The sequence below is a fragment of the Montipora foliosa genome, chromosome 2 (genome assembly GCF_036669935.1).
Source record: "Montipora foliosa isolate CH-2021 chromosome 2, ASM3666993v2, whole genome shotgun sequence".
In the NCBI taxonomy this organism is placed as follows: Eukaryota; Metazoa; Cnidaria; class Anthozoa; order Scleractinia; family Acroporidae; genus Montipora; species Montipora foliosa.
Window position 1 is genome coordinate 47325877 of NC_090870.1, and position 16725 is coordinate 47342601.

The 16725-nt window shown below is 38.6% G+C and overlaps 1 protein-coding gene across 6 annotated transcripts in view; it reads left to right on the top strand.

The window, feature by feature from the left end:
* The first annotated feature begins 7973 nt into the window (after positions 1–7973).
* The window catches only part of LOC137993350 (carbohydrate sulfotransferase 11-like), a 10794-nt gene continuing 2042 nt past the window's right edge, over positions 7974–16725 (top strand). The window contains exons 1-6 of one of the 6 annotated variants that reach the window (XM_068839127.1): positions 8413–8547; positions 8613–8790; positions 11572–11751; positions 14487–14533; positions 14893–14940; positions 16708–16725. The exon at positions 16708–16725 is cut by the window's right edge and continues 2041 nt beyond it. In XM_068839127.1, the coding sequence (XP_068695228.1) occupies positions 11673–11751; positions 14487–14533; positions 14893–14940; positions 16708–16725 (192 nt within the window). In that variant the 5' untranslated portion in view covers positions 8413–8547; positions 8613–8790; positions 11572–11672. Of the gene's footprint in view, positions 8031–8199; positions 8359–8412; positions 8548–8612; positions 8846–11571; positions 11752–14486; positions 14534–14892; positions 14941–16707 lie in introns of those variants that run through there. The other 5 variants (XM_068839126.1, XM_068839128.1, XM_068839130.1 and 2 more) reach the window with 5 other exon arrangements.

Below are 16725 nucleotides of genomic sequence, written 5' to 3' on the forward strand. Positions count from 1 at the left end.
CTAACTGTTTTGGAAATCCATGTGTTTTTGACTTTGTTTTATCCTTTTAATCTTATATACATTTTTCTCGTTTTGTTCTTTTTGCCTTGTATTCTATATAAGTGATTTCATTGTAAACGTCCACGTTTGTCTGCGGGTATTTGTGTTTTTCAATAAAGATGTATTCATTCATACACATACATTTTCAACCTCTCGCGTATGACAAGTATTTGAATAGACGATTGGACATGGACGGCAAAACTATCCGTCCAGTTTCCGTACCACGAGTCGCGTGCAAAGCAAATATCTTTTGCGTCAGTCAGTTATCTGTCCGAAACTGAAACACCTCGCTATTTAAATTTCAATCAGGTTGCCACCCCACGCAATCGACAGTAAAGCCTTCTTGTCAAATGTGGGATGACTGGCTTGAAAATGTGCATAATAAAAGGTTAAACGGTGTATGTTTTTAGATTATCAAATAGCTTTTTATTCAACAGGAAAAGAAAACAAACAGCGGTTACAAACATTTTCATCTTATACTTGACGTTTCGTATGTTGCAGCATACATCATCAGAAGTGACGGTTAAAAACTGTTACACAGAATTTTAAAAAACTAGAGCGAGGAACTGGTGACTAGTTAAAAAGTGTGATAACAAAATCGTAACTTCCGGTAGTCGATTCTTCCGGAAGAAATTAATAAAGAAAAAGCTTCTCACTACCAATGTTTTCATTGAGAGAGGGTTTTAAGTCACTGATTAATAGCGTTTCTTTAATTTTACATTGCATGTCGGACTTCCCAGTTACGAGGATTTCAAAATGGTCCCATTTGATGTTATGACCGGTAGAAATTGTATGGTCTGCAACAGCAGAGGCGTGGCCGACTTGTGTAAGAGCTTTGAAATGCTCGGACTTCCTGTCATGCAATCTTCTTTTTGTTTTGCCGATGTAGAAGGAATCACAGTCCCAACAACTGGCTTTGTATACTATTTTTGATCTTTGAGAACGACTGAAACGATCTTTGTAGGGAAAAAAAAGACTTAATCCTGCAAGTGTTTTGAAAAATAACCCTAAGATTGACACAGCCATAAAACTTACTAATACAAGATTTAACACGTCGAGTAAGAGCTTCACTTTGAAAGCCCAAAAAAGGCAAGACAAGAATGATATCTTTCTTAGGAACAGTGGTGGCAGGTTCAGCAGACCTGTTTTTTTGTCTGTTCAAAACATCATTAATGTTGTAACAAAGGACGCCTCTTGGGTAACCATTTTGAAGGAGAGTGTTCTTGAGATCGAAGAGAGTCGACTGTAACAAGGAAGAACTCGAGCAGATGCGTAAGCAGCGATAGGTGAGGGTGCGGATTAAATTTATTTTATACTTTCTAGGAGTGAAAGAGTCCCACTTGGTGTAGAGGCCAGTGAAAGTTGTTTTGCGATGTACTGTTGTTGTGAAATTGTTGAGATTGCGCTTAATGCGGACATCTAAAAATGGAATCTCCTGGTTTTCTTCAAGTTCCATTGTAAATTTGATGTTAGGATGTCTGGTGTTAAGAAAATGCAGAAAACTGGCCGCAGTGGCTACAATGGAACTTGAAGAAAACCAGGAGATTCCATTTTTAGATGTCCGCATTAAGCGCAATCTCAACAATTTCACAACAACAGTACATCGCAAAACAACTTTCACTGGCCTCTACACCAAGTGGGACTCTTTCACTCCTAGAAAGTATAAAATAAATTTAATCCGCACCCTCACCTATCGCTGCTTACGCATCTGCTCGAGTTCTTCCTTGTTACAGTCGACTCTCTTCGATCTCAAGAACACTCTCCTTCAAAATGGTTACCCAAGAGGCGTCCTTTGTTACAACATTAATGATGTTTTGAACAGACAAAAAACAGGTCTGCTGAACCTGCCACCACTGTTCCTAAGAAAGATATCATTCTTGTCTTGCCTTTTTGGGCTTTCAAAGTGAAGCTCTTACTCGACGTGTTAAATCTTGTATTAGTAAGTTTTATGGCTGTGTCAATCTTAGGGTTATTTTTCAAAACACTTGCAGGATTAAGTCTTTTTTTCCCTACAAAGATCGTTTCAGTCGTTCTCAAAGATCAAAAATAGTATACAAAGCCAGTTGTTGGGACTGTGATTCCTTCTACATCGGCAAAACAAAAAGAAGATTGCATGACAGGAAGTCCGAGCATTTCAAAGCTCTTACACAAGTCGGCCACGCCTCTGCTGTTGCAGACCATACAATTTCTACCGGTCATAACATCAAATGGGACCATTTTGAAATCCTCGCAACTGGGAAGTCCGACATGCAATGTAAAATTAAAGAAACGCTATTAATCAGTGACTTAAAACCCTCTCTCAATGAAAACATTGGTAGTGAGAAGCTTTTTCTTTATTAATTTCTTCCGGAAGAATCGACTACCGGAAGTTACGATTTTGTTATCACACTTTTTAACTAGTCACCAGTTCCTCGCTCTAGTTTTTTAAAATTCTGTGTAACAGTTTTTAACCGTCACTTCTGATGATGTATGCTGCAACATACGAAACGTCAAGTATAAGATGAAAATGTTTGTAACCGCTGTTTGTTTTCTTTTCCTGTTGAAATTGAAATGGCCAAAGGACAAAAGCTTTTTATTCAATTTAGGGCTTGTTCACATGGAGATGGGGGACTCCGGGTAGGTGAGGTTCCCGGCCTCGGTGGGGTAAATAATTTCTCTATACAATTTCTCTTGTATGTGAAGGCTCGCCTTTTTTGGTTAGGCGCGGTACCTAACCTAAGCGGGGTCTCCCACTTCCATGTGAACAGTCCTTTAGTCATGGCGTTCTACAAAATAAGATGAACGAGCATTTTGGTGTCATGGACATGGAGCTGAAGTGGTTCATCGTATTTGACAAACCTAGAAGAAAAATGGCATTATCAATTACAATTATCACTTAAGGAAATAATGCCTTGCGGAGTTTAGTTTTTTTGTTCCTTTTTTTTTTTTTTTTTTTTGCAGTTCAGTTTATTTAGCCACACTATTATTACAGCACAAAAAAAAAAATGACACATGACAAGGGAGCCCTGAAGAAACCATGGAGCTTATACCTGGACACCCCCCCCCCCCCCCCTTGCTACAAGAAGAAAAGTATAAAACAGAAAGACCATATATGGAGTGATGGACTATAAGAACTGCATAAATAAATTACCATAATGATTAGACATAAGATGTTTTCCTTTTTTTACACTAGTGGTAAGTAGGGGAAGGCATTAAAATTTGATTAGTATGACAAAAGACAGTAGGGTGTGTTGAATTCCAAATTATAATACCTGCGAACTTAGACGTGTTTCCGGCGGTCTATAAAATTTATACATGTGCGAGAGGGAGACCATGATTTTCGTCAACGAAACAAATTTATACACTAGTTTACTACAATAGTCGAAAACTCGAACAGAATCATCAGTTCACGCCACCATAATTCTTAAATAGCCATCAACAATTTGTGAACCGCAAGAAAATCTCAAAATTCGATCAAAATCAAGCAAAACCGACAAAATCTTCGGGAAACGAAAAACGTTCTCTAGGAAGTGGACAACAAAATGAGACAGTGGTTTCCAGTCTCTAAGAGGACTCGTAATTACAGTGAAGCCTCTATATTAAGCCGACCCCCAATTCAGCGGATACCCTTTGTTAAGCGGACTCTTAGTTGAGTCCCCATTCTCGTCACCAGAGCCTCGGATCGACCCGAGGTTCTGGAAAACTCTATGTAGGAGAGCATGCGCCGTAGGGTTCCCATAGCCAAAAAATTGGCTGTTTGAACTTTACGGCGCCTGCACTCTCCTCCTGCTAACATGAATACGCCAATTACAAGCCCTTTTTATTGTTCTTCACGAAAACCAATGAGAAGACACTTTGTTTCAGGGTTCCCCAGAGATCTCCTCCCCCTCAGTCAAGAGAAGAGCTCTGACGTTAAGATTGGTGGGTCCTGAAGATAGCGTCTTGTATTTCTCTTAATAACAAACCTCTATTCAGCGGACACCTCTGTTAAGCGGACGCGGACACCAAAATGCATTTTATTTAGATAATTTCTGTAAAAAAAAAAAAAGGTCTGTTAAGAGGGACCCCAAAGTCAAAAAAAACAATTAATACAACCTTGTTGACGAGTCTTATCCAGAATGCAGAGCAATAGTGCGGGAAGATATGTTGCTCGCGGATGCATGAAGACGAAATGGAAGAGGAAATCCGTGCAATAGGGCCGTGGGTCGAAGAAGAGAAATAGAGATCACCAGAAATTAAATTAATTTTGAAATACTTCTAGGGTAGACCAAAGCGAAGTTTGTTACTGTGAAGGGCTGCTCACTAAACAAGAATGTTTTGAAGCGCTTAAAGACATGCATTCAAACAAATCCCCTGGTAGTGACGGCCTCCCGGCAGAGTTCTATAGCACTTTTTGGAACGAAATAGCCGGACCTTTGTTAAAGGCACTAAATCATGCATATGAGACAGTTTGTTGATTTTGAAAAAGCCTTTGATTCCTTGGATTGGACCTTTATTATTAGAACTTTAGAAAATTTTGGTTTGGCCCATCTTTTATTCATTGGATCAAACTTTTCTACACAGATATAGAGAGCTGCGTTTTGAACAATGGTTGGGCAAGCAATACCTTTAAACTTCAAAGAGGGGTCAGGCAAGGCTGTCCTCTTTCTCCCTATCTTTTTATTTTATCGGCCGAAATATTAGCAAAGGCAGTCAGAAAGAATAATATAATCAAGGGAATTTGTGTGAATAATCAAGAGATAAAACTAAGCCAATACGCTGATGATACTAACTTTATTCTTGATGGAACGAAAGAATCCTTGACAGCTACCTTTCACCTACTTGAGAGTTTTAGTCTCTCTTCCGGCCTTAGAATTAAGTATAAAAAAACTGAAGCATTGTGGATCGGTTCTTGTGTAGGTAAAGAAGAAAATCTTCTCCCAGAAAAAAATATCCCATGGAACGAAAGTAAAGTTAAATTTTTGGGTGTCTGGCTCTCTACAGATCCCAACATCACCTTGAGAACCAATTATGATTAAAAAAAAAAAAAAATCGAATTGTTTTAAATAGCTGGAAACTTAGACGATTAATACTGATAGAAAAAATTGTTGTTCTTAAGAGTTTAGCTGCTTCACATTTACCCTATATATTAGGGCCACTGGAAACTGACGAAAGATTTCTCAAAGAGATAAAACAAATATTTTATGATTTTTTATGGAATAACAAAGGAGATAAGATTAAACGTAGTGTTTTGATTAACAGTTAGGATAAAGGGGGGCTCAAAATGATCGACATCTCCTCGTACAATAAATCCCTTAAATTAGCTTGGGTAAAAAAGTATCTTGATGCGGAAAATATGGGAAAATGGAAACTCTTCTTTGGGGAAGAACTCGAGAAATATGGTGGAAAGCTTCTTTTCAGTGGTAACCTCAATAAAAAGGATACTATGGAGATAACTGATGTAAACAACACCCTAATCCGAGAAATTCTGAGTATTTGGGCAGAAGTTAATTTCGAAAGGTCGGTCAAATCGCAGAATCAGTTCTTGGAACAACCTCTATGGCACAACTCATTAATTAAAGTAGGGAACAAACCTATTTTTTACAAAAAGCTATTTTTGAAAGACATTTCTAAGGTTAAACACATAATGAGGGACCACAACAAGTTTACCCGAGGTATCGAATATCTACAACATACAAAGACAACCATTAACCTTCTTTGGACTCGTATCTTCAGTTCGGTCTATTAGAACCCCTGTGACAAAAGAAGCAAATGAAAAAAGACACGAGAATTTCTATAGTTCTTTTATTTAAAGACGAAAGGCCAACAAACTGGTTTATAAAAAGCTCATATCTATGAAAGCTAATAACCTAGGCTCGATTTCCACAGCGGCTGGTAATCGAGCCTACTAATAACCCTGAAAAAAGCCAAATAAAATGGGACGCAAACTGTGAATCTGAAAATTGCCATAAACCTGACTGGAGAAACGCCTATAAACTAGCTTTTCGCTGCACCAAGAGCACTAAATTGTCTAACTTTCATTAAAGGTTCTTACATAGAATATTACCGACGAATTGTTTTTTGACAAAAATTGGCCTTAAAAATAATTCTAACTGTACCTTTTGCGGAGATTTCCCTGAAGACCTTTGTCATCTCTTCTGGAATTGTAAAAAGTCCTCTTTCTTGTTTTTGGGATGATTTATTACTGTGGTTGAAAGAGAAAGCCATCATACCAGATATTTACCAAAAGAGTATGACGGTCTTATCAGGATTGAAACCAGAAAGCTCTTCACGTACGTCATAATAATGTTTTAATCAATTTCTGTTTCCTAATTGCCAAGTTCTTCATTTGGTGCTGTAAAATGAGGGAAACCCCTCCAAACATTAAGGGTTTTCTTCCCCTACTGTCTTTTCAATATAGGATCGAATAGACAGAAAAAAATGAATTTCCCAATTTAGAGACATTATCAGTGTTTTCTGCACCGCGAGGAGTACCTAATATGCATGGCCCACTACAGAACTTTCGGGGATAAGTTGACATTGTATACAGCAGCTAGTTTATTCAACTTTGAGATATGTCAACGTTGAAGTCCTGCATTTTTCATGCTTCTCTACACAAGTGCTAAAATTACGTTCATAAATGCCAGTATCATAGCTTCATATATCATTTCATTCGTTGAGATCTGTGTTGTTTCATCTCTGGGCGTCGGTGCACAACATAACTTTCAACGATTATCTTCCATCCCTTTATCGACGGTCTATAATGGCCACTACTCAGAAAACCAGGGGGAACATTAGCTCAGACCTTCTCCCAATGGCATTGATGTCCTTCCCCAGGACAGTGAATCAGCTCATAGAGGAGACAAGTTTGCTCGGAACCCGGAGATCGCCACTATCTAGATGAAAATGCAATGTCGATGATTAGCAATGACTCCGCAGTTACTAGTCATCTTGATGCGGTCATGACATGCCACGACAAGATAACCCTGAACAAGAATTCCCACTAGATAACGCCAATACAGGTTCGGTTAGTTGCGTGGAGCAAGGGACAACAACAACCTCGAGGAATGTCAGTTTCATCGATCGACAGACTGGTCAACGAAATCGATTTGAACGCTCTGCAACTAGTATTGCTGTCCGACATCGGATGTTTCGTGGCATCACCCATATCGCTGCTGTGTGTATGCGCTTTCGAGAGGTCATGAAAACGCTTGGCAACATGCTGCATCGGTTATTTAATATTGGCAATTTTGGGAAGTGCCAGAAGACTTAGTCTAATGCGTAAGTTCGGGCCTGGCAGTAGACTAGACCCTAAAAAACTAGCATTGCTGGGAAAAGAAAAAGAAATTAAAATGCCAGGACGCCTCTTCATTGAGATTTTTCACGCTATCAGGCGCACATATTTAGCTCTTTATGGGTTTTTATTGGAAAATATAAAAGAGAAAGGAGTTTTTGAGTAACAACTAAAAAATGCGTGGCCTTAAAATAACCAAATATAATGAAATTCGACCAAGAATGCAATCTTTGTGACATGAAGGGACTCTGTAAGACCTTTTTGTGTTTTCATTGCCAGTAAACATCTGTAGTAAAGTTGACATATAGTGGATCACCATGGTCAAATATTTGTAAAACTCTTGAAGCGAACTTGAACAACCTTCTTCGTTCTCACTTCAGAGTATCCTCTTTGAGAATTGATATGTTATGAAAACTTAGCAGTTTGGCGGGAAGACTTCTAATTATGGTACCAGCCTACAGTGTAGGTGTTATAACGTAAATGTGGTCTTCCATTCGCAGTCCAGCACAACTACTGAGTATTTGCATGTCATTGAACAAAAAACGTGGTAATTGTCCTATATTTTGTTCTTATTCTATATTGGCTCCCTCTGTTCAATATATTCAAAAACATTGATATTTACATTTCAAAGATTCCGGTAAACTTGAACAAATTTGAGGACATTGCCTTAAGGAACTATGTTTCCTGATCGACCCCTTGGTCTGTCAACCCAACCATAAACAATATATCAATAGAAAGGGTATGTTTTCCACTTTCCGGAAATTTTTTTTTCTTTTTTCCTGGCTTTTATCTAAGTAATGCAGGCCATGAGACACCAAATATGACAGTCAAGCTGTATGCTTTATATAATTGATGGGCACCAACATATTTTTAGAGCCAGTATATACACGACAATAAATTACCCTCAAGCAAAAGAAAAAGAAATCGGCAAGTGACCTCGCTTTTTGTGTCAGTACATTTACGATTTAAGACACAAGTGTTAGGTCTAGGAACGAATGAAGAGGCACTCAAGATGGTTGCACTCATCAAAGCGCGTAAAACATTTTTACTGTGGCCTCAAGATCGAAGTATGAAAATTGGGCCAATTTATTTCATTGGCTCTTAGGAGTGACACTTTATAGATTTTACTCTGTCTAACGCCAAACGATTTTACTCCTCAATTCGGGCCATTTTAGGAGTCAATGGATTAAATGCAAGACAAGAGATGAATATTTTGAAAATGTAGCCGGTGTATCATTACGACTGTGACAGTCTGTGTAAGTGGCGCTTTTTTTTTCGATCAGCTAAAACAACACTGGTCTTAAAAGTTCACGTATTTTAGCATTTCAGTCATGTTTCTGGATCTTGAAGAAGAACGTTGTTATGGTCAAAAACAGCCATGACAAAAAGAAGACACAAACTGGGTCATCGGTCATTATCGACTTCTCATCACGCTTGATCAGTGACACTTTGTTTCGTAACATAAGGATACATAACGAGCGAGAACAAGAGGTGATGAGGTTAGCGCTTAGAAAGACCTTTAGCCAGATATTATGAAGTAGATTTACAAGAAAGGTAAGAGGAAACTTTACCTGTCTCAGGCTATGGTAAACATGTGTTCACATGGCAAGCGTTAAAGCGAAAGAAAAGCTTGGAAGCCATTTTTGCCATTTCCATTTCGATGCCTTTGTGTTGCCACACCTCAACCATGACAAGGCAGACGTTAAGAAAACAAAATTAACAGAGATGAAGATAAAATAAAATTAGAAGAAAACTGGGGCAAGAGAACGCATAGAACTTACTATAATAGTACACTTCCTTTGTCTCGATAATGTAAAGAGACTGTCTTCAACAAAGAAATATCCGCAATATCACGCAAGCAATTGCCTTACACGTCTCCTCGTAATTGACATGAGTATGTTTCAGAATTGTATCTTAGCATGCTAAATACAGGATGAACTTCAGTGATGCAGTTTTAGTTGGCCAGGAAACAACATTATGCCACCTAATTGACATGACGAGAATAATAGAGCCGTTGGCAAAATGCTTCATGCATAATTTTCTATCTGTGCATAGTTGACATACATACATACATACATACATACATACATACATACATACATACATACATACATACATAAGTCTTTATTTAACAATGCAAGACCGACGTCCTGACGTGGACCTGCTTAACTACAGCTAATTAAATACAATTACATTAAAATATAAAATTAAAATTAGGAAAACAAAGTGTAAGTTTCTTCTTAATTACAATAATAATTAGATACATTTAAAAATACAAAACATACATAATAAATTAGTATCTAAAAGTATAAAAAGTCATTATTTTTCATTGAAACACAACAGGAGCATCTGGCAAAATTTATGCTATTCAGAAGATGCTTGTTCGCCTTAAGTCCAATCTACAAGGATCTTAAGTTTGCACATTCCTTGCACACTGATGGCGATTTTTCTTCGTACTTTCTGGCTTAGTTTAACCATAGACTAAACATAGCTATGGTTTAACAAAACAAATCACCTTGAATCGACGTCTTAGTGTTTTTGAAAGATCGCCCACCGGACAGTTTATTAATGATAAAATCACATCACATGCAAGTTTCTTAAGCATCACGAACACTATGTTTTGTTTTTACTTTCAAAATGAGCGTGGGTACTTTGCAAGAAACCGTTGAGGGTAAAATTAAGATCGATTTTCGAAGAGAAATTGCCACCCTGAATTGCTGAAAGGAAGAGCTCGGCCTTATCTATCCTAAGAATGGAGTCGGACTGATCCACCACGAAAGTTCTCCTGCTACATACGGGGCTGTAAAACTTCTAAAAGTTATAAATTTCTGCAATATTAAACGTCGAGCGCTATATTCGTCACACGATCTCGTAAAAGGTGTAGTTAACTGTACCGTAAATGGAAAGCTAAAGGTTTACGAGACTTCTAGAACTTAGAACTTTAGAAGTTTGCACTTACGACCGTTTTATCTAGAATGCTATATAACTATAACTAGAGCGGTTCTAGAATGCGATATCTAGAACTTTAAATTATAATGTCAACCATTTTAATTTATATTTAATCACGCACTATATAGAGCTCTTTTAACTAGAGCAGTTCTAGAATGCTATAGGACTTTCTAATGTCAAGACCTGCACCTTTATACAGGTTAAGTGTTCGATAAATTTCAAGCGAGTTCCGGTAGTGTTGGTTTACTGGCTACTGAACCATACACCCTAAGCTGCTATATGCTGCAGTTGTTGTAGTAACGCCGACTTTGATAGTCTAAGGAACACCTTATCTTACATTCATAATGTGATAAATTCAAGTGTAGTTAATTTTCATTGATTGTCATTCCACTCACCAAAGTTAAGTCCAAGAGATTACCAGAAATTGTTACGTATGCTCACAAGGGCAACTCTGCGAAATTTACCAAATTCTTGGTTTCTTTTTCCTCGGTGAGAACATCTGTTCCTATGGAATTTCCTTGTGATGTAGCCAGAACATTCTCATCTACTGCAGGACGTTGCTACATTCAGAAATAATGTTCAGTGAGAAGACCTGAGAATATCCAAATAAACTGGGTTGGACGGTATATCTCCTTGGATTCTCCAAGAGTGCGTAGACGGGAATTATCGTAACCTCTATTGAACTATGGTGTTAAAGTCGTCAAGTAAAAAAGTTCCCTCATCACGAAAAGATCTAATGTCATTCCTGTTTCCAAAGCCAATGCTAAGGTTGTAGTTCAAGATTATCGATCATTCCATCACTATGATACTGTACACTCCCATAAGGCTCCCTGACAGACTGGAAGTTTGAGTTTGTGAGGGGACGCTTGTGTGACCCACTTAGTGGTGTTACGCTATCAATGATTAAAAGCTCCACAGCAGATGAAGGCAGGTATGTAGATGTTGTTTCCCTGGTTTTCGCCAAGGCATTTGACTGAAGGACGCACGGCATACTGTCACAAAAGTTGTGTAACGATGCACATTTAAATTGTGTCGGGAAAGATGATCTCAACAACCGAGAACAGAGAGTTGTCATAGAAAAAAGGAAGCTATTTGATCCGTTATTCGAGCGGGTGTACTTCAAGGCTCCTTATAATGTCTATATATCGTTTGCGTTTCCCCGGTTCATATCAGTGGAATGCAAACGCAAGAGGCAAGAGGCTAGGTTGTGGTTGCTAGGTAATGTAGATTTGAGATTTAAAAAATTGTCCACTGCCAATTAAGCACGAAACGTTTTCACGTTCTTCCACACGTTGATGACTAAAAATTTTCTCGTTTTGTCTTTTTCAAAGCACACAAAGTCCTTTGGAACTGGGAAGTTCCGCTAGAAAAGCAGTCCCTATATTGACAGCAAGTATCCTATCGCTCTCTTTCGTCTTGTTTCCGAATCAAAATGCTCGTGCGCCTGGTAAAGTTCGCCGTTGTGATGCTCCTGTGGTTGGCTTGTTTCTTCGTGCTAATTTCGTTGTCAGGTAAATTATGCTGTTTACTTAAAAGGGTCAATTTATTATAGGACGAGAACTGTGACCTAAGAATAAACATGTCATTTAACCAGCTGGGAGGTCCGTATTGGGAAACAGGGAGCTTAAGCACGCGAGTTTTTTTAGACGCGGACGGCAACCGGAAGAGAACTTTGCCCGAGGCCGCAGGCGAGGACGGTACTCAAGACAAAGGGCACAATGAGATGCAGCTATTTTTGAATACCGCTCTCTCGCGCAACTGGAGAAAGATGAGAGGTGAACATTAGCGAGCTTAAGTACGCGGCAACCGGAAGAGAGAATTTCACGTGCCAGGACAGTGGTGTCTCTCAGACTTTTATACTAATCATCTCTAATGGGCAATATAAATGTGATTGTGTGAAAACAAGTTAAAAGGGAAAACAGCTCACTTCCGTTTGTTTCCCGCGTCTCAAAAACACGCGTGCTTAAGCTCCCTTTTATTGCATCCATGTCTACTCCACTTTTACCATAATTGCTTTTGGTTAAAAGCCGATCTGTTTCGTCAGGAGCCCATTAGTAGAGTGCTCTCTGATATCTCGTGGGAGATCTTTATGGATACCCCTGCCTTCTTTCCCTAACTCTAATCTGCACCTGCTATATCAAAGGCCTTTCATTGACTCAGATTTAGAACGCTTTTAAAAACATAGGTTTCTTAATTAATTATTCCTGATAACGACCGCACGCGAAGTTTCAAGTTTGGTTTAAGTGACACACACTGTGCGCAGGGGATAAAGGTCGATTTTATTGAAAATTCAACAACAAAAAATATGCTTAAAAGAGGGGAAAGACATTTTCCGTTAATGATTTCCGCATGAAATTTTCAAAAGCACTACATAAATATCTTGCTCTGGGAAACAGGGTAACTTCAGTATACCAATTAAGTCGCCCGAGAGCAGACTTACTTGTTTGGTGCATCGAGCTAGTATTGGGGACTTTAAACGTGATATTTTAACGCCAATTACCAATCCATGTTACACGAGACAACTTTTAACACAACTTTGTTGCGGCAACGGTATGTTATACACGAGACGATTTTTAACGCAACATTGCTTGCAACATCTGAGCCCACATATATCGTTCTCTGTGATGCATTCTGGGACAATGTTACGTCAAAAGTCAACGGCGGGGGTGTTACACGCACCAACTCAAACAAAATTCGGGCATTAATATTGTAGATTTTTGAAAGCGAGTCAAAAACTTTCAACTTGTTGGAGACAGCGTTTTACGCAGCGATGTTGCGATAAAAAAACGGCTCGTGTAACATTACCTTAAGATCTACGACGGCCACGTAGACGAAAACGTCACCCCAAAATATAACTTTGCACTACCGTAAGTTTTTCGTGCTAAGTCAATCTAGTTCGCGACTTAGAATGGGGCGAAGTATCCTAAAAATAAATTGGTACAAGGGGTTTCAGAGTAAAAATAGAGACTAAAAGATTCACATTTGTACACTCGGTGTTGTCGTCGAAGCTTCAAATCTTGCAATTTCACGTCGCTGTTAAAATGCGGGAGTGCCGCACGTGCAGCACGATTATTTTCCCTGTTTTAACCAATGATATGAGGGAAATTAAGCAACGACAACGGCGACGGCAACGAGGGCGTCACAAATGGACCTCTTTACATTTGTGTGCTTAGTTACCTGGCCTTTAATTGAAAGAGAGGCTAGTGTTGATAATAGCTGTGATACAGACCTCCATCCTTTTCTTGAGTTAATGATATTGTTGTCATGCTAATTAGTAAAAATTTAAATAGGAAAAGCAGTGAGGTTTCTATCAAAACAAGGTCACCTCCAGCCACATCTCCATTCATAGGCTTGGTAACTAAGCACACAACTGTAAAATGGACTATTTGCTCATTTGCTAAGCCTCATTTACACTAGCAAGTTTTCCTTGACAAGTTTTCCTTGGTAGTGTAAATGGAAAATGTGACAAGTTTTCCATGACAAGTTCACTGGACAAGTAATTTACACTAGCAAATATCACCCTTCACAAGTTCCTAGTTCACAAACTAGCGTGCTAGTTTTTCAACAAGGACACTTGTCAAGGAAAAAATTAACATTTACACTGCCAAGGAAAACTTGCCATGGAAAACTTGCTACTGTAAATGAGGCTTTCTTCAGTCACAAAAGTAACAGCTTTCCACGCCCTACACGTGCGTGTTTCATTTTTGTCCATTTCTTTGCCGTCGTCTGCAAAACAACCACGTGAAATACCCAAATTTGAGGTTTTATCAAGGATTTCAGCACTTGAGGATAAATTTTCATTTTTCCCCCTAAATTAAGCGCCGTACCGACCAGTGTCGTTCTAGAGGAACTACCACACCCTTGTCATATTAAAAAGGCTGAAATAGTCACGAAGTGATTACAATAACGCGAATTTGTAATTTGAGATGCATGACGTTCTCGCTGCCGTCGCGTCGCAACTACGTCGTAGATCTTAAAGTCCCTATTTTGGCGGCGTAGCCACTGCCGCCATGTGAGCCACCAGTGTGACTTTCTCACACCCTTGCGGCTCCGCTGCCAAAATACTTAATCAATACCACAAACAAGGCTAATGAATTAACAAGCGAACGATCGTCATATGTTGTTTTTTGAGAAGCAGGAGGGTAACTTGAAAAGGATCCAATTTGTACGTTTCAGGCAAATTTAGCTTCTATCGATGTTTTTGTGATAAAAGGTTTTTAAAGTGGACTTGTTTTCGGTCTCTCAGGAATCAATAAAAAGTACACCACAATATCAAAAGCTATCCACACAAAGGTAAGTTGTGTGTCATCTTTTCTTAAAATCGGTCCTGCATGGAATTCGTTCCTGATTACCCTGAAACAATGAAAAATCACAATATATGTGTTCCTCACCATATCTGCTCGTTAGATAGATAGAGTTCAAGAACAAATCATTCTTCAGGGACGTTTCATTGCTCAAACTATTAGTTAACTCGTTCCACAATTTGGCTCCAGTAGATGCAAAACCAATTTCATATTAGTTAGTGCGATTTTTTGGAACTTAAGTTTGTTTCTGAGCCCATGCAAACCAGCCATCTGTGTGTCACCTATTGTGTCCCAAACAATAGGCGAATCTTTGCTGACGTCATTGTTTAAATTTTGTCTCATTAACAGAGTTTCCTGACGGAAAGCACTGTGCTATTTCCATATTCACTTCAAAAGGTAAAAGAACGTGTTAACCTTGGTTAAATCTCCAATCACAAGCCTTTTAGCTTTGATAACGAGCGAATTATTAGCCATGAACAACTGTGCAAAAGCTCTAATGAGCCCATTCAAACTTTTGTAAAATTCTGAATTTTCTTCATTACTCAGAGATGATCTGGTAAAACTGCGCTCAAAGTTTCAGAGATAGCTCATTATGCAATGGACTCTCAATACTCAGTACTGCTTTTTTGGCTGGTAGATTAGAAAACGATGGGCTTATGCCACTGAATGAGGCAAAAATTGTAAGCAAAGATTCCCCTATACAACAGTTTGTAAACAAAGGCTTTATTATTGTACCATGCAGTCAGGTTTTATAATCTTAGGACAGGTTTCATCCTTTTCACCGAACTTAAAAGGAATCTCGGCAGAAAAACAATTAGGGCTAAAAATGGTTTTTTACACCTGTAAGTAAAACCGGTTTTAAAGTCTTAAACGTGGTGATTTGAACACCTTCTCGAGAGCTTTACCCCTTATAAAAATTCAGTTGCATTCTTTTGCTTGAGGAAAATTTAATAAATGTCCGTCTGTCAATGTTCTTGTTCGCAGACTTGAGCGGCTTGGTAAGTAAGAGACCAAATGTTCAGGACACTCATAGTTGTACACAATTTTGGAGATGAGTTCAGTAAAAACGAAGAAATCTCCCACATTTCCTTAACGTCAAAATAACTTCATCATACGACTGAAGGACACTATCAATATTATGACGTCAGAGCGAAGTTAAATATATGTTATTCGCCAGCTGGGAGGTCCTTTTGGCAAAAAACTGTGACCGAGTTCTTGAAAATGCTGCCCGAGGCTACAGGCCGAGGGCAGCTTTTTCAAGACCGAGGTCGCGGACCGACCCTTAGCTGGTAAATGACTTTTTTTTTTTTCCTCGCTCTTGCTCTCTCTCCTTTCCTCTCTGAAATCACTTGTTTAATTGTTGACTCGCACCGCGCTTGATACCTAATGTAGTATTAAAGCGACTTACAAACTGAACGTTTCAAAGAGCAATATTTTTATTTGAATTCTATTTCCATACTTCTGTATGTAAATGGATTCGGTGTCAAAAAAATAGAAATTTAAAGTCATCACACAAGCCCACAAAACCAAGGCTAGGATTTCGCCCGCCGGGCCGGTGAGAAAATTCCACTCCTTCCCGGAACCAATCAGATTAAACCAGTTTTCAATGATAGTTCAACTGGCGTACTCCGGCTCTAAACAACAGAAAATTACAGAAGTTACATAAAATCAATTTCTCTTAGTACGCCATGTTGATGTTTTGACCACGCAGTAAGTAAGAAATTTTCGCGGTAAACATTGTGCAAAAAACATAGCGGCAACCCGGCATTTTAAAACTACATTCAAACCCTACGTTTGGGAACAACGTGGAAAAGTATCAACTTTAAAACTTTGAAACATGCTCACAAGGTCATTAACTATAGTTTAGGCCCAAAACCCTTTTTTAGTCGAGATTGCCTTTAATTTGAGTGGGCTGCCATAATGCAGAAAAATCTTTTCGAAACTCTTCCTTGACACGGAAACGTTTGTTAACAACCTAATTGCTTTACTTTTAAATATTTTAATTACCTTTTAACACTTTTTCCATGTAAATCTCCTCAGGCACTCAGATAGGTTTTTCTTACGCCTGAGATAACTTCTCTAAAAGAGAAACTATTTTCGTTACCCATGCACAGTTTCAAACTACTCTAATTCTTTATCTTGTTTCTAAATCTACATATGCAGAAGACCGACGTCCAAGCT